The sequence below is a fragment of the Abramis brama genome (genome assembly GCF_963993115.1).
Source record: "Abramis brama genome assembly, chromosome: 1".
NCBI lineage: Eukaryota > Metazoa > Chordata > Actinopteri > Cypriniformes > Leuciscidae > Abramis > Abramis brama.
The window spans coordinates 13,442,763-13,462,634 of NC_139963.1; the positions used below are offsets into that span (position 1 = coordinate 13,442,763).

The window sequence follows — 19,872 nt, forward strand, 5'->3', positions numbered from 1 at the left end:
GTATTTCTCATTGTTAGGTGGTTAATGTAGTTTACTAATGTTAAAAGCACTATTGTAAAATGTTGCCAAAATATTGCTGTTATATAACTATGCATTGTTATATAGGAGCACATAAATAAAAAATCTTCGTTGAACTGTGTGGAGAGATTTTACTGTTTTTCTCTTACAAATTCCAAGCAAAACATTTCCTAAAACGATGAATGCTAGTTTATAACCCTAAAATGATTGCATTTGATATATTGTCAAAACGTACTGTGACACTTTGTGCTTGTGAAATATTAATTAATAATTAATTATGTGAACCTAATGTGAACTCGAGGGGAAACGACAAAAAATATCAACAAAACATCACCATCTGATTCCAAAGACACAGAGCAGAAATGATGAAGACAAGTCAAATTTAACGCATCACAAAATATGATTGACAATTGCAGAAGCTTATTCACAAACTCATACTCTAATATTCACAAAATATGATTTGCACACCGAATTAAAACTCACAAATGCAAAACATCAGTCACAATATTAGATTTAATGTTTTTGCACATTCCTGATGTTTCGTATGTTATGCATGTTATTAAACGGACACTCTCTTTAGCCAATCAGATGCGAGTTTTCAGTCCAACCCATAAAAATATGCTTTGACTCAAGAAGCATAACTTAACATGTGCAAAATTACATTTTATTATGAAAACAATTGCCTATAAACATGGATTCTGGTTCTCAGCCACCAGCTAATCGGTTAACATTTACAACACTACATGTAAGCAGTGTAAAATGACTTGAATTCACTTTTATGCCAGTAGATGGCGTTTCTGAAACTGCAGGGGCCGGTTTCACAAAGATAGACTTTGACTATGGCTTAGATATAATAGATAGTCAGACTTCAGATAGACATCAAAATCAGACCATTGCACAAAGCACTTAAGACTCTGACTCTCTTAAGTAGGACTACACTGCAATGCATTCTGGGTAAAAAATAAGACACTTTTCAAAACAAAAAGGTGTCTAATGTTTTTGGTCTAAATTAAGTCAGTCTTTATTTTTGTGAAACAGTCTAACTTGCATTATTCTAGTCTATGAACACATTTTAGACTTGTCTAACACTATAGACCGGTCTAAAATAGCTGTGTGAAACCGGCCCCAGAAATATAGCGGTTGCATTTATAAACAACGTTGTTACACATTGTACGGAGGAACGTTTTTGAAGGCAGTTCCCTTTAGAAATGCAGAATATAAAACCTTCCACACAAAACTCATCATATATGCACAAATCACATGACTGATATTTCCGTGTCAGAACGTCAATTTTGTAATACACTAATCAATAATACATCATAAATGTATTTGATTGTGAACCGTTCTGAATCCTCTCCGTGTTTTAACTTTGAAAAGCACAGCGCTCACAATTAAATCCTTTCCAAGCTCCATATTCATCACATATCGCGACTGCTGTTATATGTCCCAACATTTAAATAATTAAGACGTTTTGATGTTCAACTTCATATATTCAAGACTTTGTACGGCCTTAAATTTCATAAAACTGCATGTAAGACTTTTAAGGTAAAACCATCCAGAAATGTGTGAAACCGTTAATTATAAAAGTATTTATGAAAAGTGTTTTGTGTTTCTTCATCTTTATGCATATACATTTGGTTGTGCAATTGTCTTTTGGTGAATATGAATAGGTTATGAGATGGTGAATTATTGTTTACAAGCTTTTCTTAAGATACAGAGTTTACAAAAATGCATATACTGTATAACAAATTTGAATAAGTAATTACTTCACGACTGCTAAAAAAGTATGTTCTTTATAGTATGAATGTAATCTGGACCATTGGCCATGTTGTCGTTATCATGTGACCTACAGCCGTCAGTTAGGTTGCTTAACTGCCATTAATAAATCCTCTCCAGTGGCCTCATGGGACAGTAAAGTGACATTTTTTTAAATATTTTTTTGGTGAACTTGGACATACTTGTCACATACTGTGTTTCGCCTACTATATAGTTGGGATGTATGCAATTTTGGACGCAGATAACAAATAATCCAATATTTTTTGAGTTTTTCATAATACAGCTATGTCATAATTATTCAATAATGCTGTTATTAAATCACTAGAGAGGTAGGGTACAAAACTTGACTTTAGGGGGTTGAATTATTATTTTTATTATTATTATTATTATTTATTTTTTTTATATATATATATATATATATATATATATACAGCAAAAACTCCAGTGTTAAATGATACATGTCAAAATGATGTATGTTAAATGATATGTCAAATATATGATTGTCAAAACATAACCAACACCACCTGATCAACTTTTCTCTGTTCATCTGAGAGTTATAACACAGATACAACAGCCAAACTAAATCTAAAGTTAATGATTTAAGGGTCAAGAGCCCAACTAAAGCAAACACTGATCACCATAACGGTGTCTTAAAAAATAGATTTTCTCCTTCAGTGATTCTGCTTGTTAACATCAGGTGTCTTCAATATTGCTCAATCATCACTCAATGAATCACTTAATTAGCTCATTAACTTTAACACTCTTGAGTGTTAATTTAACACTCATATTTTAACACTTTAACACTCTTGAGTCTGGAGCCATATAAACTACCAGGAGAGTTAATTTAACACTGGAGTTTTTGCTGTGTATATAATGTTTAGAGGCAATTTTATTTATTTTTTCTTCAGGAACTCAACTTCAAGTTCTCAGATAAAAATTAATTCTCAGACTGGGATGTCGTATAGAATTAGATTCAGGTATAATTCTAGAAGGAACAGAATAACGTTCTTGAGACCAGACAGTCAACACATTCAATACAGGACAATCCAAACTCAACTTAACCGAGGAAACGGTGTTGAAAGGAGGGAATAACAGTAAGGAATGATTCTCTCATCAGCAGGGTTAGTTTCATACAGTGACGGCACACCCAACAGCGTCTCTCATGTGGAAACACACCCACGACGCAGCAGAAATGTAATGACAAGCTCAACTAGCAGGTTCAGTTGTTTCTACATTCTTCAGCAAACCCACAGGAAACATTCTGCAAGGCCTCGGTTCTGAACTACTGCCATTCATTTGACTAATAACTGCCAACACAAATAGGACAAACTTATAAAAACAATAATGTGCTTAAAGCAGCCATTTGTCAATACAGGGTTTGCATGATGCCTCGGAGAAATGCTAATCTATCAGCCAACAATCATGAGTCCAACCTATTTTTCCCATAGATCAGAGTCTTTTTGACTCCAAATGTCCACAGGAATAAATGTACTTGTTCAAAAAACGTATTTTAATCTAATCTACGGACACTCATAGTTTCTGTAAATTAGACAAGGAACTGGGTGCCGTTTACACGACACCATTTTCAACTAAAAACAGAAAACTTATAATCCGGTTTTGGCCGTTCGAGTTTTGGGGCCTGAAAACGCAAACTTTTGAAAACGGGTTTCGAAGTGCAAGTTTGAAAACGACACTGTTATCGTCTCTGCGTAAACTACTAAAATGTGTATCTGTGAAAACACATATGTATTACGTGTCACTCTATAACTTATGTGAGTAGCGTTTCTTTACAAACTGACATCGCCAACTACTGGCCTGACATGAAAAATACAGCGGTTTTACTCGTTTTCATGGACACGTGTGAACGGGGATCATTTTGACAGTGCCGTCGCCTGTATGCTAAAAACAGAAAGGAAAAACGTTTCCCTTTTTAGTACATTGTTGCAGTGCAAACGTGCCCTAAAACAGTCATAACACAATTACAATAATTAAATTTCATGATTCCACAAGTTTTAATAGCGTTATCTGAATGTTCTTCAGGGATGCCACTCTTTTTAACCCATGATTTTACATATGGATTATTACAAATATTTTTACTCGCAATCTGATCAAATATTTTAGAGCCTGGCATAATTAGGAAATACTTATATTCATTATAAAAATGCCCATGGAACTTTAAGATTTAAGATTAGTTATCTTTTTCCAAGCCAGATATCACTTTTAAAATCAGGCTTCCTCATACAGTATATCCAGGTTTTTCAGATAAAAAAAATAAATAAAAGTTGTTGAGGGAGAGAGGGGAATTAAAATGAGGAATGTTTTGATATTTACTTTTTAAATCTTATTTTAAAGCTAGTTTTGTCTTATTTTAAGTCATTTCGAGGTCCGGCGCCCTGCTGTAGATCAAATATGTGATATCATATCATATAATAATCAACATAATTACTGAGTTTACCTGTATGAAGGGTCTTTTTTTACTCTTAAACTGTACACTGTTATAAATAATTATTTTAAAAATGTAATATAAATGTAAATAACTTTACAGAACAGCCTTACAGTTTAAAACTGTTGTTATTTAAAAAATAACAACAACAACAGCACTTTTCAGCTGAATTAGCAAGACCACACACAACAGCTTTCCACTGTAAATTATAAGGTTTGTCTTTTTATATTTACAAAAACTGTATATTTTAACTGTACTATTTTACTGTAACACTACAGGAAATGTAAGGTTAGATCCTTACTTGCCTTTAACCAATTAACAGATTTTTACAGGCGCATTTGTACAGTTAAAATTGCGATAGTGTACGATGTGGTCTTTGTGCTTGTGTTTAGGCCAGAATGGGCGCTTCAGAGGACGTGATGGGAATCCTCCAGAGCGTCTGGACCAAACTGCAGGCTCTTCCCCAGGAGCACCCGCTCACACAGACGGCGTTCGTCATCATCCTGCTGTTCTTCTGTAAGCACAGTCTTCTCTCTACACTGGGCTGTCATTACGTCTCTGCACTGCGGCCACATTTATCTGAACGCGAGGCGGAGAGGCTATAAGAAGCTCTACTGTGATTAAAGGCCTCCACCAAGCGCACATCCATATTTATCCTGCTATTTTAGTGAGCGCACTGCACTTAAACTCTAACTAGACTCTAATTGTGGGACTGTAACGTTAGTTGTTAAAGTTAGGGTTTCTCACATCAGAAATCAGAAAAGAGTCGTTCTGAAGGTTGGTTTGCATAAATGCTGGGGGGTTTTTTAACTGCAAAGGAAGTTAAGTTCTCAAAGATGCAGTTTCATAGTATCGAACTTAATTTTACTATACAATGACCTCACTTTAGATTCCTTAAAAGCTCTGTTATTATAAATCACCATGGTCTGTCTGATTGCTCGATTCTGATTGGCTGGAAGGTGTGCATTAAAACCAATCCAATCAATTCCCCACAGACAAATTCAAGCCCCGCCCTACATCTGTTCTTGTTCCAGAAGCCGTTTCACTCAGACATACGTCACAACAGAGAAGAAAAGACCGTCACAGCTTCTGTTTCATGCCAACTTTAAGTTAGTTTGAGTAAACAGTTTTAGGGCTTTTCACTCTTGAACTAGTTAACCCTGGGTTATTTTAAACCCAGAGTAAACTGAATCCTAGGTTATCTTGATTCACGTTTCACATTGCTCATATTTTACTCAAGGTTAACAGTTAATCCTTTCCCAAACCCTGGGTGAATGTCCTCATTTGCATATTTGCGGCATCAGTGTCACTGATTGGACGAACGCAGCACGTGACCTGTTTAAATAAGGGCTCTATCATTGGTTATAGAAATTAAACAGTCTCTTTACACCAGTTGTCACGTTTTCTATCACCATTTGACATTTTTCCCCTCAAACACTGAAGCTACTGTTTATACAGCGCGCAATATTTCCATGATGGTACAAAGCACGTGAATATGAGGCACGCTATTGGTTGTCGGTTGCTAAGCATCTAGTCGTAACGTTCTAACACCGCATAATTTCACACTGTACAAGTCTGGCACTACCCTGGTAATCCTGAGTTCTCGCGAGAGCACAAGTTGAATTTGCTCAGCGAGTTACTCTGGTGTCGAGTAATGATGCTCATTAAATATTCCCCTCGATCTGAGCTGCACCAATCACATCGGGTTATCTGATATAGGCGAGATGACGACAGCGCTGTGACGTCGAAGTCATTAGTAAACATTGCAAGATGGCTATGGATGAACACCAGTTGTTTGAAATGGCTTTGGCCACTACAATGAACCAGTTAGACTTGGCTTTTTATCTAAAACAGGAACAGAAGACGCCGCTCGAATCCTTCCTTTGCAAGAAGGGCGTTTTTGCTGTTTTGCCGACCGGATACGGCAAGAGTCTAATCTAATCTAGTTAGCTCCGCTGGTAGCTAAGCGTATGGGGTTTATTGTTCTGATTGGTCGTAGTGTTATCCAATTGGTGCCGCCCCTCGAGCTGGCCGATTTTCATTAGTCGACGCCAGACCCTTAATCTTTCAGATTTAGGTCTGGATTTCCAGGCTAGTTTGGCACCGCAATGCGGGGTTAACATCCCAGAGCAGGGTTTCATAACCCTGGGTAAAAAAAACGGTGCTAACCCTATTCTAAATTACAAGTGTGAAACGCTCAGGGTTAAAAGCAGGGTTTAAAGCAGGGTTTAGAGTGACGATAACCCGGGGTTAAGCATAGTGTGAAAAGCCGTTTTGATTACGACGTGTGACTAAGTCTCCATGTTTTCTTCTTCTTCCAGTGACATTCATCGTTCTGATCGTGACCGGATGCGTTTACGGCTGCTGCGGCTGCTGCACTGGCGGGTCCAGGAACAAAGTCTCTGCCGTCTGAAACACGGGCAGCGAGAAGATACAAAACAGACCACAATGGGCCAAAATAAAATCTGGTGGAGTTTGACAGTTTTGTTTGTGACCGCTGCGATATCACACATTACAGCGATAAAATTCAGCCACTGTAAAGCTGCATGAACACACAACACGCATCAGCTACAGTCACGAAGCAGATCTTCAGATGCAGAAACAAGCATCTGGCTGAGGATTATGGTCCCCCTTAATTATGGAAGTCACAAATAAACACTAAATTCCCAACCTCTGTCATTATCTGAACGGTGAACCACTGTGAAACCAGTGGCTGCCCTCTGCTGGACGCTCACACCACTGCCGTAACGGAGCAGAGACGAAGAAACAAGAGGGAAAGCGTAGGGCAGATTTCAAGGTGCAATACCTTTCACAAGTGTAAGATTGTTTTTTGAGCAGCAAATCATTGATTTCTGAAGGATCATGTGACACTGAAGACTGGAGTAATGGTGTTGAAAATTCACAGGAATAAATCACATTTTACAATATATTCATATAGAAAACAGCCATTTTAAATTGCAATAATATTCCACAATTTTGCTGTTTCCTAATAAACGCAGCCTTGGTGAGCAGAAGAGACTTCTTTCAAAATATGAAAAAACCTTACAGACCCCAAACTTGTGAAAGATTGTATCTGATATTACAAAAAAGAAAAATAATACTACTATCACGTTGTATTAAGATCATGTGCTATACAGAGGAAAATGGAGCTTAGACTGGAAATAATCAAATATGCTTAAAAAAAAAAAAAAAAAACTTGTGTATTTTTATTTTGATTCAAATCAAATGCATTTTATGGATATAAAGTGATAAAAATATTCATGCATGTTTTGTTTTTGAAAACATACCATTCTGTTTTATTAAACATATATTGTACCTTCGATCCAGGATATCAGTTGTCTGTGTTTAAACTCACCCTTCTTGCTCACAAAAAGCTACCATTGCCTCGAAGTCCAGAATGGGCGCCTTGTCCTGCTCTTTCTGTGATCCTCGCTTCTCCTGAATTCAAAACACAAAACACACAAGGAATGTCTACCTGTGACTGCTCAGAAGTATGAAGACATCCAGACCGGATGTTGTTCCCGACCTGTTTGCGCGTGATTTCCTTGCGGATGAGGAAGCCGAGCTGGTCTCTGTCTTTGGGAGAGTAGTAAATCCTGCAGGACGACGGCAGTCCGTCACGGCCGGCTCGTCCCGACTCCTGATAGTAACTGGCCAAAGATTTCGCCACATTCCAGTGAACGACAAACCTGAAAACATACGGACACTTACACGCAACATCAAACACGGTAAAGCACAGATGCGAGAAGTCTGAAATGTCTACAGATTCATCAGAACGTCTTTTTTTTTTTTACTTCCTCAGAATGGTACGAAACTTGGTAAAGGTTTTGGCACTTGCTATGTGAACACAAAAATAATCATGGACATGATTCGAAAAGGTTTAATGGTCTTGAAAAAAATAGTCACACTTGTGCTCTTCGTGATCAAAAATGACGGCATAGGAAATGAATGGAAGACAAATTTAATTTAGTGGAAACGTTTGGTACTGCGGCCTAAACAAAATCTGACTGAAAGCTCATTTATTGAGATATCAAACTCAAACTTGGAACACAACTAGATTTATGGCTCTGATTTTCTCACAATTTAAGAGTAAAACATGATTTGGAAAATAATATATTTATTTTTTCCTAGCAATAAATACATTTCTATAACATTTTTTTAAGTTCACTTTTAAAAAAAACAACAACTTCATTTAACAAATTCTGACTAAAAGCTCATTTTTGAAACAACTTGTTTAGATTTATGGATTTATAGAGTAAAAATATGTTTTGAAAACAATACATTTCATGTAAAAATTGAAAATAGTATTTTTGTGCATTTTTCATAAACTTAAACTTCTATAACATACTTTTAAGTTTACTTTAAAAAAAACACAAAAATGCCATTCTTTTGAACTTTCTATTCATCAAAGAATTCTGCAAAAAAAAAATGTATCACAGTTTTTCACAAACCTATGAAACAGTTTTCAACATTGATGATAATAATAAATGTTTCTTGAGCATCAAATCATCATATTTAAATGATTTCTAAAGGATCGTGTGACACTGAAGACTGGAGTAATGATGCTGAAAATTCAGCTTTGATCACAGGAATAAATTACATTTGAACAGATATTAACATAGAAAACAGCTATTTTAAATTGTAATAATATTTCACAGTAGTACAGATTTACTGTGTTTCTAATCAAATAAATGCAGTTTTGGTGAGCAGAAGAGACTACTTTCAAAAACATAAATAGATTCTACAGACATTAGTGCACACTTACGATGAGAAACTCACCTGACATTGGCCTTGTCCACTCCCATACCAAAACTGATGGTGGCCACAATGACAGGCACTTTATCAGCCATCCAGTCAGCCTGATTCTCTGTGCGATCGCCCGCCTTCAGCCCTGGAGAGAGAGAGCGAGAGAGAGAGAGAGAGAGAGAGATAGAGAGAGAGAGAGAGAACCCAGAATGAGCTTCCCATGCAAACATGCACAGCGACATTATAATATTATAGTCTATAAAGCGTGAAAAGGCAGCGGGATCACCTGCATGGTAGGGCTTGGCTGAAATTCCCAATTTAGTCAACTTATGAGCCACTTCCTCACAACTCTCTCGGGTTCGACAGTAAACAATCCCACATCCCTGCAAACCAAAAATCATCTTGGTTATATATAGTTATATATATATAAGGAGACGTTTCACAGAATGTCCACTTTTCCATACAATGCAAATGAAAAGTGACTGACACTGTTGAGATCCAGAAAAGATGTCTCACCCCCTGTGGTGAAAATCAAGTTTTAATGTTGTTTATATGTGTATGTGGTGTTTTTAATGTGCTTTAAGACAAACCATGTGCAAATTCATAAGTCGACACCATTGCTGAGTATTTTCTCCTTAAAACTGCAGTGAACCAACCTTGTAACCAATCAGGTCAACGTGTGATCGTCAACCAGTGGATCTCTGAGCTGGTGTGAGTGAGTGGAGGCGGGGCTCATTTGCATATGTATTTGTATAGAACCGCATATATTAAATGAGGCAAGGGTGTCGAGTTACAATTAAATTTAAATTTGCATGACTTGAGATACTTCCAAGACTTGAAATATAGCCTAGTTGTTATTCCCTGAAGAGCTTCCCCTTCACTTCATATTTCAAATCTCACTTAAGTTCACGTACATCCAATTATAGCACGTCAAGATGTATTTTCTACCCAGGTTTGACATCTATGACTTTAAACATCAGTGAATCTTGTGCCTTGACATTGATGACACACTTTGACAACTATATTACAATTTGTGGCTCAATGACACTAAAAAAGTGTCCATGGCTTTTCAGTAAACAGCCACTGTTATGATTGGCTAACGTCATTGCATAGGAAACAGTAACAACAGCCACTCACTATATATGTTTTTAAAACATTATCCATATAAAACTTGTCATTTACAGACAAAGCATTATGAAATCATTTACTTACGGCACTGTGCCTCGTTTACAAAACAAAATGCTCCAAACCAACATCATCTTTCGACACGATCCAGGACACCATTAAAACCATCCACTTGTTTCCGAGATGCTGTTTAAACTGGACGCATCAAAGCGAACGTTCTTTCACTCGTCCATTTGTCCTGTTGAACGCGCCTCTATCTATCAGTTAGATAAACTATCAGTGTAGACAGCATCAGTGATTATAATGATCTCTATTTGCTTTTGATGTGACGTGACACCCAGATCCAGATGTCAGCCGTTAAGCAACTAAACGAAAGTGGGCGGGGCCTGTGGTGCGATGATGTAAACTATTGGTCGATGTCTTGCTCAGGAGGCGGTCATATGCAAATGTATTTGCCCATGTGACGTCACAGATCACACAATATCAAAACAAGCTGTTTTTGGAGCTTGCTTACATAAATTCTTTGTTTATATTGAGTCAGAAACTTGAAGGTATGAAACTTGCAGGATGTTTTAATGATACAAAGACCTCTTATATGTGACCCTGGATCACAAAACCAGTCACAAGTCGCACGGGTATATTTGTGGCAATAGCCAACAATACAATGTATGGGTCAAAATTCTATTCAACTTTTAGATGTTGTATGAACTTAATTTCAGCATCATGTCATTAACTAGTGTGCAATCATACATTTTATTTGTATAATTCTTTCCACTTTTATTGAATGGATAAAATGAAGCTTCATTGTTGTGCTAAACTTCTGTGTTCAGCAGATGAGAGAAAGTCGTACCGGTTGAGAACAACATGAGGGCGAGTAACACATAAATAGTGACTGACCTTTTCAGCAGTACTTCCGCCCAGCGCCTCTTTAGCAAACGCAAGCAAGTGGACGTAAGGGTTCGGCAGCAGATCCCGGAATATCACGTCATACTTCAAGTTCTTCCGGAAAACAGGCGTGGCAAAGAGGAGTGGCGAGCGCAGTTTGAGCGAGCGCTCGATGTCTTCCTGCACTCTCTTGGGCGCCGTGGCTGTGAGCGCTACGCAGGGAACGTCCCGCAGACGGGAGCGCAGGTCGCCCAGCTTCAGATAGTCCGGTCGGAAGTCATGCCCCCACTGGGAGACGCAGTGAGCTTCATCCACCGCCAGATACGCCAGGAGACCCCGCGAGCACAGCGAGCTCAAGCAGGGCTGGAAGGAAGGAGACGCCACCATCTCGGGAGTGATGTAGAGCAGCTTGAGCCGAGGACTCTCGCTCTCCAGATCCGCCAGGATCTGCCCCCGCTCAGCCGAGGGAAGTTTGGAGTTGATGGATCGTGCGGGAACATTGAGAGCTTTCAGGTGCTCCACTTGATCCTGGAGCGGCACAAACATGATGAATCCACACACGCTTAAAAAGATCATTTCTCACTCTTGTAAACTAGTGATTGACTGATATATAGCTTAAGGCTGGACACTACAGACAAAAACAGTGTTTTCTCATGCATCTGTCAATGTTGAGCTTTTTGGCTTTTCATAAAGTGTTTTTTCAGACTAGTGGACAGAAAACATCCTAAATACACCTTTACCTGCATCTTTTAGAGCACTTTATCTATTTGTGTCTGTAGATTTCAATTACAGTGTATATCTTAAAAGATCGTTTTCTTAAAATGAGTTTTTCCTCCTACATTGAGCCAGAAATCTCCACTTCAGTAACGCTTACACCAAACTTAGCTTTTTTTTTATGTAATCTTGATGTACTATATTCGCCATGTTGTCATGTTGTCATGATCATGTGACCTGCCAGCGTCAGTTACGTCGCTTCACTGCCATTCACAAATCCTCTCTCGTGGCCTTATGGGACAGTAAAGAGTCAATCGTATAAACACTTCAGAATCTCACCTGAAGAAGTAGATCATCCGGGGGCTTTTCGCCTCTTTTATGAGTACTGTGAATTAGGATGTACTACTTTTGTCACATACTGTTTTTCGTCTACTATACGGTAGGGAAGTATGCGATTTTGGATGCAGCCGGAATTTACTTTTTTGATAATTATTACTTTATATCACGGTGTATCAGCTGATGCTAATTGTCTCAAAACTGTAAAATATTGTCTGGCCAATAACACTAATGCAAACCATAGTTTGCTTATGAAGAAGCAGCTCCCTGCTCAAAGGCTATTGTGTGCCTGCAGCTTATCCATGCTGACAGATGTGGCTTATATGTGTGTGGATAGTTTTGATGAGTTTTCACCTGTATGAGCGCGATGAGAGGAGAAATAACCAGAGTGATGCCGCTGGACATAAGACCTGGGAGCTGATAGACCAGAGACTTGCCAGCTCCAGTGGGCATACATACAAACACATCCCTGTCACCTGCGAGACGCGCGCACACACACACACACACAAAATCAGGACAACAATAACAACACTAGCATTCAGCGAGCTCCTGCCTTTTATCCCATAATAACCCAGTGTAAATGTGTCATTGTCACCCTTCAGCACTGCTTTCACGGCATCTTCCTGCTGCTGAGAGCGAAAACTGTCGAATCCGAAGTGCTTCTTTAGCGCCCGGTGAATGGCACTCATAATAACTACATCAACAAGCTCAACAATTCACTCAACTTTGCTTCATTGAGCTCTGGGTCGCGCACAGATGACGTCACTAAATGATGCAAATATACTGCGTTCGTTTGAGTTTCGTCTTGTATTTTTTTTTCCCGCATAGCCTACCATCATAAATCGCATTTTCAGTTATTGTTTTTTTGTTCAACGAGTATTTTGAAATGCTTTTTTGTATATGAAAACAAATAATAAATAGTTTTTTGATGATGCCCCCTAACTATATTTAGAAATTAATGGAATTGTTCACTTAAAAAAATGAAAGTTCTGTCATCGTTTACTCAAATTTACTTGAATTTATTTCTTCTGCTGAACACAAAGGTAGATAATTTCCCTATATATGAATGATCAATATATTAAATGGTTTAACAGTATTTGAAAATATAAAGAATAATATATTCTAATATAATAATATATTACATCAGTAATACACTTCATAATATATAGATGTATGTGATCAGATATGGTACTGCATGTGTAATATATTGCAGATACATTCACTCATGCAGCATAAACACGCATACTGTGTGTGTGAACATACATTCACGTTTATATGGGAACATGTAGCCTATGTGCAATTTATATACACAATAAAGGATAAAACTTTGTGAATATTACATGTAATGCTATTTTTGTCTTCATTTATAAATATTGTATATGTATTAATATATAGCCATACATGGTCAACGCATATATTGCAGTATATTGAAAAATATAAGCACTAGTTTCCCATATATGGAAATGTATTATGTAATATTCAACATTATATTTTGCAGTATATTCCCATATATTTTTGTTCCATAACTTAGGGTAGTCTGCATGTTAAACTCTTGAGTCAGTCTGAGAAGCCTGGTCCGCAGTTGCCAACAAATGGCCCCAGTCAGAGGCTATGCATTGGCCAAAAGATTATTAAAATAACATTTTGGTAATGAATTATATGTATCTACTGCCTATCTGGAGAAAGCCTTTGGCAGGCCCACTTTAAAGGCAGAGGATGTGCAGGGATTACAGGCTTATGCTTAACTTAACATGCCTAGCAACATGAAGATTGTTGTAACAAAGTTACCTTACAAGCTGAGAGAGCAATGGAGGGCTCAGGCTTGTGAGATTATGGAGTCCAGTCAAGGCAGAGCAAAGTTCTCACACATTGCCGAGTTTGTTAAAAAACAGGTTGGCATCTGATCCAGATATCCAGGACAAACAGGGCACAGGTAAATTCAAAACCCAAGTGCGCAAGACATTGAGAGGGAATAGTTTCGCCACTGATGTTGCTGTTTCAGTTTCATCTAAGAAGACTGACATTGTGTCATCAAGGATACGGCTCTGTATCTAGTCTAATGGAAACTGTTTTTTCTGTGCAAATCAACATCCATTGGAAAGATGTTTTGCTTTGAAGAAGAAGACTCAACGAGACAAGATTGAATTCCTGAAAGCCAAGGGAATTTGTGTTGGTTGTCTAAAGTCAGGACATATGAGTAAGGAATGTGACAATCGTTTGATTTGTGATGTTTGTGGAGAAGCACATCCAACTATCCTGCACATATATCGCAAGGAAGTAACTGTGAAAGAGTTAGAGGATAGGCGTAAAGTAGTGTCTGCTCAAACTTGTGGTCATACAGGGGCCAGTAACGAGAGGAGTTTAATGCCAATCATACCGATTCAAGTGAAAGCTATTAAAGGTAACAACGTGATGCAGACCTATGCTTTTCTGGACACGGGAAGCTCAGCCACTTTTTGTTCAGAACATCTAATAAACGAGCTGAATCTGAGTGGAAAGAGGGTCAACATTCTTCTTCGTACCATGGGTCAGGAACAATCTGTGTCCTGCAATGTCATTGATGGACTGGAAATCAGTGGAATAAATACCAACCGTTTCTTCCCACTTCCTGCCGTATATACGCAGCAGAAGATGCCTGTTGACTCTGAAAACATCATTACTCAGGAGGAGTAAGGGAATCTAGGTAGTTCATGGAAATTTCACCATTCATATAAGTTGCCATTGGGCACTCGGTGGGACGCGTGCTCCAAAAGACACCCATTTGCCGCTTAAGTTAATGGTGAAATGGACACTTTACCTTTTTGAGGCGTAATACGTGGTAATTTACCATAGGGGCCTGGTGGACACCTTTAGGGGGCGACCTTGAGCTACTGGGGAGTCCACAGATCGTTCTCGGACCCCCTATGTCCACATTTAGCCTAAACCATCCTCCTGACAGCCTGTTCTTCATCCCTTTGTCCACAAAGCGCCTATGGTGTCATCTGCCTTCCTATCCATGCCATAGTCTTCCTCTCGTCCATAAAGCACCTATGGTGTCCCCTGACTGCCTATTCTTCATCCCTTCTTCATCCCCAGGTGCCGGAGGGAGCCCATGTACACATGCAACTGTACCATTCATTTTTGTAGGTGTTTCATGGACAGCGGACGGACCGGTCTGATCGTCCCAAAACCGACTTGTGCGTCTCGTCATGGGCCCCTGGAATGGTGTCCGGAGTCCGGAGTCCCGTGTCCCCTCGACCTATTTTCGTGCTTAATTGGCCTAATTGGACACCAACAGCCTATGTCGAATTGGTTACAGGTTGGACGTCTGGAAAGAAGGGGTCAAAAGGTCGCAGGGACTCCAAATTTGGCACGGTCGTAGTCCAGGGGCCCCCGGTCCCAGACCCTGGGGTCCTGGGTCATTTCCAAGTGTGTTATTCAGCTAAAGGGTCGGATAAAAAGGTCAGATCACCCTGAAACTGAGAGCAAGAGGCTCTATGAGAGATTTTATCAAAACACACCAAAACGTGTCCCCTGTGTTCTAGACGCCCATCCTGTTTATATTCTGTAGTGGGGCCCCCAGACGACCAGCACGTAAAGTTTGGGGCCCCTTGGGCCATAAAACCACTGTAATTATGAAATATGACCCTTTAATGGATAGTCCACAGTCAGCCTACAGGGGCCCTTTAAAATAAGTTACTCACTGGACTTCATCTACTGGACTTACGTCACAGGCATGCACTGTATCGAATTTCACACACTTTTGCGTCACCATATGCACGCAGATCCCACCCCCCCCATAATGCTCGTCTAAACGCAGAATAAAAAGTAATAACGCAACCCCACTTTTGCATTTTCTCTTCAGATCGTTTCCGTGTTAACATAGCCTAAGGCAACAGGCAGGTGAGTTTTTTATTAGGGTGGGAGCTAAACTCCTTAGAACAGTGGCCCTCCAGGACCGACGTTCCCCATACCTGCTTTAAATCGTTAATTTGGGCAAATTTGGGCAGCTTTGAGCAGCTCTTGAGGTTCTTTTCCAGTATGTGAAATGAAATCCTTGCTGGTATAGCTGTGTTTACCGACTTGATGAGGCCGGCACTTATTCCTTTGCGCTGTCCATTTAGTGGGAAAACCTCTCTCTACGATTGCGTTGGTTGGTTGTTTATTTTCACAGCTAGAACATGACTGCTACGCAAATAGATTTTTAAAGGCCAGTCACAGTTTTAATTATATTTCTTACAGTGATATTGTATTTTGAGGGATAAAATAAAAATTATAATACAAACATAACTGAAATGCGGGACAGTATGTCTTGCGGGACGTGCCAATTTCGGGTCTGTCACGTTGTCGTCTGCCCACAAAAACGCAAAGAAAAAACTTCTCTGTTTTTAGTAAAATCGTTGTTGTGTAAACATATCATGAATATACAGGACTTTTGTCATGAAAACTCCAAGATGTTTTACATAAAAAACAATCCAGAATAGCCAAAACATCAAATATAATATTCAGCTAATGAAAGATAAAACAAAGGCAGAATTCAGAATGGCAGAAATAGTACTAGCATACTATTCTGAATTCAGCTCAATATGTGCTTTTGTGTATGTTCAAAAAAGGTGGAAAAAAAAAAAACCTTGAAGAACCAATAGAATCACCCAGTTGTATAAACTCCCACTCATGCAAGTCTGGAGAATCATGAATGTTAATGAAGAGGGAGGAATTATCATTAATTAGCCAAAGTCTGTATTGTACAAAAAGACCAAAGGGCAGCATCTCAATAGTGTGATTAACTGTTTAACAATGGCAGGAAGTTGGTGTGTTCTTCAGTCTCTGGCACTTTGTGTTTGGTTCTGTGCTTTCTGTCATGCTGTTCCACAGTGGAGTAATCTGCCCCAGAATCCTCAAACTCTGGTGTTCCAGCAAACTGACCAGCGGTTTCAACAGCAAGCTAGTCAACAGTTTCCTGGGCTAGTTCAACAGCAAGCTAGTCAGCAGTTTCCTTGGCTGGTTCAACAGCAAACTAGTCAACAGTTTCCTCTGCCAGTTCAACAGCAAGCTAGTCAACAGCAAGCTAGTCCACAATTTCCTCGGCCAGGTCAACAGCAAGCTAGTCAACAGTTTCCTCGGCCGGTTCAACAGCAAGCTAGTCAACCGTTTCCTTGGCCGGTTCAACAGCAAACTAGTCAACAGTTTCCTCAGTCAGTTCAACAGCAAGCTAGTCAACAGTTTCCTCAGTCAGTTCAACAGCAAGCTAGTCAACAGTTTCCGCAGTCAGTTCAACAGCAAGCTAGTCAACAGTTTCCGCAGTCAGTTCAACAGCAAGCTAGTCAACAGTTTCTGCAGTCAGTTCAACAGCAAGCTAGTCAACAGTTTCCTCAGTCAGTTCAACAGCAAGCTAGTCAACAGTTTCCGCAGTCAGTTCAACAGTTTTCTCAGCAGTTTCAGCCTAAGCAGCCAGTGGCACAGGCAGAGCCCCTTGACAAATGTGCTGTAGCTGATTATGAGCAGATCCAATGTGGACCCCCTGGTATCAGCGGTGCTGAGTGTGCAGCTATCAACTGCTGCTTTAACGGACAGCAGTGTTACTATGGGAAGACGGGTAAGAGTGTTGATCCAATGCAAAGGTGTTCATGTTAAACTGATCTTCAGCAATAACCTGCTCTTGTAACTCATTCCAGTGACTGTCCAGTGTATAAGAGATGGTCAGTTTGTGGTAGTGGTGGCTAGAGATGTTACGCTGCCTCGATTGAGCCTGGATTCAGTCCGTCTCCAGGGTGGAAGTGGTGACCCATCTTGCAGTCCTGTGGGATCCACACCTTTCTTTGTTATATACCAGTTCCCTGTCAATGCATGTGGCACAAGCATGATGGTGAGTAGCTGCTTGTGGTTTTGTTCTGCATGGCTTATAATGGACTGGATGCCAACAGTGTTACTATTTGCAGGAGGACAGTGGATATGTGGTGTATGAAAACAGAATGATCTCCTCGTATGAAGTTGGTATCGGACCACTTGGTTCCATCACAAGGGACAGCCATTTTGAGTAGGTGACGTATGCTTTATCATAAATGTTAACCATTGACAAATGCTACAAGCTCATGGTTTGTCCAGGCTTCTCTTCCAGTGTAGGTACTCTGGTACTTCTGTGGAAGCTCTGGTTGTGGAGGTCAACACTGTTCCTCCACCTCCACCAGTAGCTGCTCCTGGACCCCTCAGGGTGGAGCTTAGACTAGCAAATGGTCAATGTGTCACTAAAGGCTGTGCAGAAGGTAAGTCTTTGTCCCCAGTATGCCTAAAGCCTCTCAAACTCCAGGTTGCATCAGTTTCTAGTTAAAAACTGTATCCTCAGGGGATGAGGCGTACACATCCTACTACAGTGATGCTGATTATCCAGTTACAAAAGTCCTGCGAGAACCTGTGTATGTTGAGGTGCGCATTTTGGAGAGGACCGACCCCAACATTGTCCTGATGCTGGGACATTGCTGGGCAACACAAACCCCCAATCCACTCAGTCTACCCCAATGGGACCTCCTGGTTGATGGGTGAGAGAGGCTGTTCTTTATCCATCTAGTGTGCTGTAAGGCATTTCTGACTGCCTCTTTGTCTTTCAGATGCCCTTACCAGGATGATCGTTACCTGACCACATTGGTTCCAATGGCTGGATCTTCTGGTCTTCAGTTTCCCACCCACTACAAGCGCTTTGTTGTGAAGATGTTCACATTTGTTGATCCAGCATCACTGGCTCCTCTGCAGGAAACTGTATGCTCTCCAGCCTTACCTCAAGCCTTAATATTTTCTTTTATAGTGAATTCTATGTTTTAACCCTTTCCCCTCTGTTAGATCTTCATCCACTGTAGTACAGCGGTGTGCCATCCCTCTTCTGGCTCCTGTGAGCAAAGCTGCAATAGGAAAAGTGAGTGCTTGCTGTAAATTGACTTCAGGAACTGAATTTCTTTTTGTTTTTAAGAGCCCCTCATGCTTCTACCACTTTTTACAGGAAGAGACACGCACGTCAAGACCATCTCTAGTGGGCAAACTGTGGTGTCTAGTGGAGAAGTCATCCTGGTCATGTGAATTTAGTTTAATAAACTTCCTGAAACTCAACATTAGTTTTGCTTTGGTGTTGATTTCTGACTGGAGTGTTTGATAACTGTTCTCAGTTTGAGTTGTAGGGCAGCACTAAACGCTTTTCTTTTGTGCATTGAGGTTCTAGACTTGAACTAAATGGGCAAAGCTTCTGCCTAAGCCATTTAACTTAACTATTGGGGCCCCCATTCATGTTTTAAATGTTATCAAATTAAGGGTTGTGTAACCTGTTTATGACTTTACATTTGACTTTATGGCTGGACTAACATAACTGCACATTGATACTCAGGCATGCCCAAGGCCCTGTAAGGTTACTTGTTGTGTTTATTTTTTAGGATGGTCCCAGTAATGTTTGAGAAGTAGACTGTTTAAGCATTAATCCCTTAACGGTTACATCCCACTTAAGTTGCTGTCCAAGGCCTTTTTTACACCTGGTACTAAGCATTTTTGTAAATCCAATCACAAGTGGACTGTGGTAAATGCATAAAGGGTTTAATATAAATTTTTAGCTTTATTTTTGATCACTTCCAGAGGTAGTTAAAAACACTCAGCCAGATTGCTTTCATTGTGTAGACGATCATGTGTTTTGAACATCTGCAAAACACGGCCTATTCTACCACCTACTGACCTAATAATAAACCGTATAGGAAGTGCGCTAGCAGACGTGATTTAAACTCTGTTGGCTGAAGACCAAGTTTGGTTTGAAGACAATGTACCAAGTGTAACACAGGCCAGCTGGTAGTTGCTAAAACTTCACTTCCCTGAACTCA

General features: G+C 39.7%; 3 protein-coding genes across 3 annotated transcripts in view; 2 read left to right on the forward strand and 1 right to left on the reverse strand.

Annotated features, from left to right (window-relative positions):
• The window catches only part of smim5 (small integral membrane protein 5), an 8,375-nt gene extending 809 nt beyond the window's left edge, over window positions 1–7,566 (forward strand). Inside the window, exons 2-3 of the mRNA XM_084119233.1 lie at window positions 4,630–4,753; window positions 6,559–7,566. Of these exons, the coding sequence (XP_083975359.1) occupies window positions 4,636–4,753; window positions 6,559–6,650 (210 nt within the window). The 5' untranslated portion in view covers window positions 4,630–4,635 and the 3' untranslated portion in view covers window positions 6,651–7,566. The remainder of the gene's footprint in view (window positions 1–4,629; window positions 4,754–6,558) is intronic.
• recql5 (RecQ helicase-like 5) overlaps window positions 1–12,810 on the reverse strand; it is a 28,823-nt gene extending 16,013 nt beyond the window's left edge. Inside the window, exons 1-7 of the mRNA XM_084118754.1 lie at window positions 12,639–12,810; window positions 12,398–12,519; window positions 11,006–11,521; window positions 9,270–9,366; window positions 9,017–9,128; window positions 7,764–7,926; window positions 7,593–7,675 (exon numbers count right to left, since the gene is read on the reverse strand). Coding sequence (XP_083974880.1) covers window positions 7,593–7,675; window positions 7,764–7,926; window positions 9,017–9,128; window positions 9,270–9,366; window positions 11,006–11,521; window positions 12,398–12,519; window positions 12,639–12,732 — 1,187 coding nt within the window. The 5' untranslated portion in view covers window positions 12,733–12,810. The remainder of the gene's footprint in view (window positions 1–7,592; window positions 7,676–7,763; window positions 7,927–9,016; window positions 9,129–9,269; window positions 9,367–11,005; window positions 11,522–12,397; window positions 12,520–12,638) is intronic.
• A 3,994-nt stretch (window positions 12,811–16,804) lies between these two features.
• LOC311086116 (zona pellucida sperm-binding protein 4-like) lies at window positions 16,805–19,124 on the forward strand. The gene is made up of 8 exons (XM_084118832.1): window positions 16,805–17,618; window positions 17,698–17,888; window positions 17,962–18,059; window positions 18,128–18,285; window positions 18,366–18,558; window positions 18,628–18,775; window positions 18,857–18,929; window positions 19,014–19,124. The coding sequence occupies exons 1-8, from the start codon at window positions 16,820–16,822 to the stop codon at window positions 19,088–19,090; spliced, it is 1,737 nt and encodes a 578-aa protein (XP_083974958.1). The 5' UTR covers window positions 16,805–16,819; the 3' UTR covers window positions 19,091–19,124.
• The last annotated feature ends 748 nt before the right edge of the window (window positions 19,125–19,872 follow it).

Coding starts and splice junctions, on each gene's coding strand:
- LOC311086116 (XM_084118832.1), top strand. CDS start 16,820: ATGGCAGGAAGTTGGTGTGTTCTTCAGTCTCTGGCACTTTGTGTTTGG. Junction 17,889..17,961: donor CATGTGGCACAAGCATGATG/GTGAGTAGCTGC, acceptor TACTATTTGCAG/GAGGACAGTGGATATGTGGT. Junction 18,930..19,013: donor GCAAAGCTGCAATAGGAAAA/GTGAGTGCTTGC, acceptor CACTTTTTACAG/GAAGAGACACGCACGTCAAG.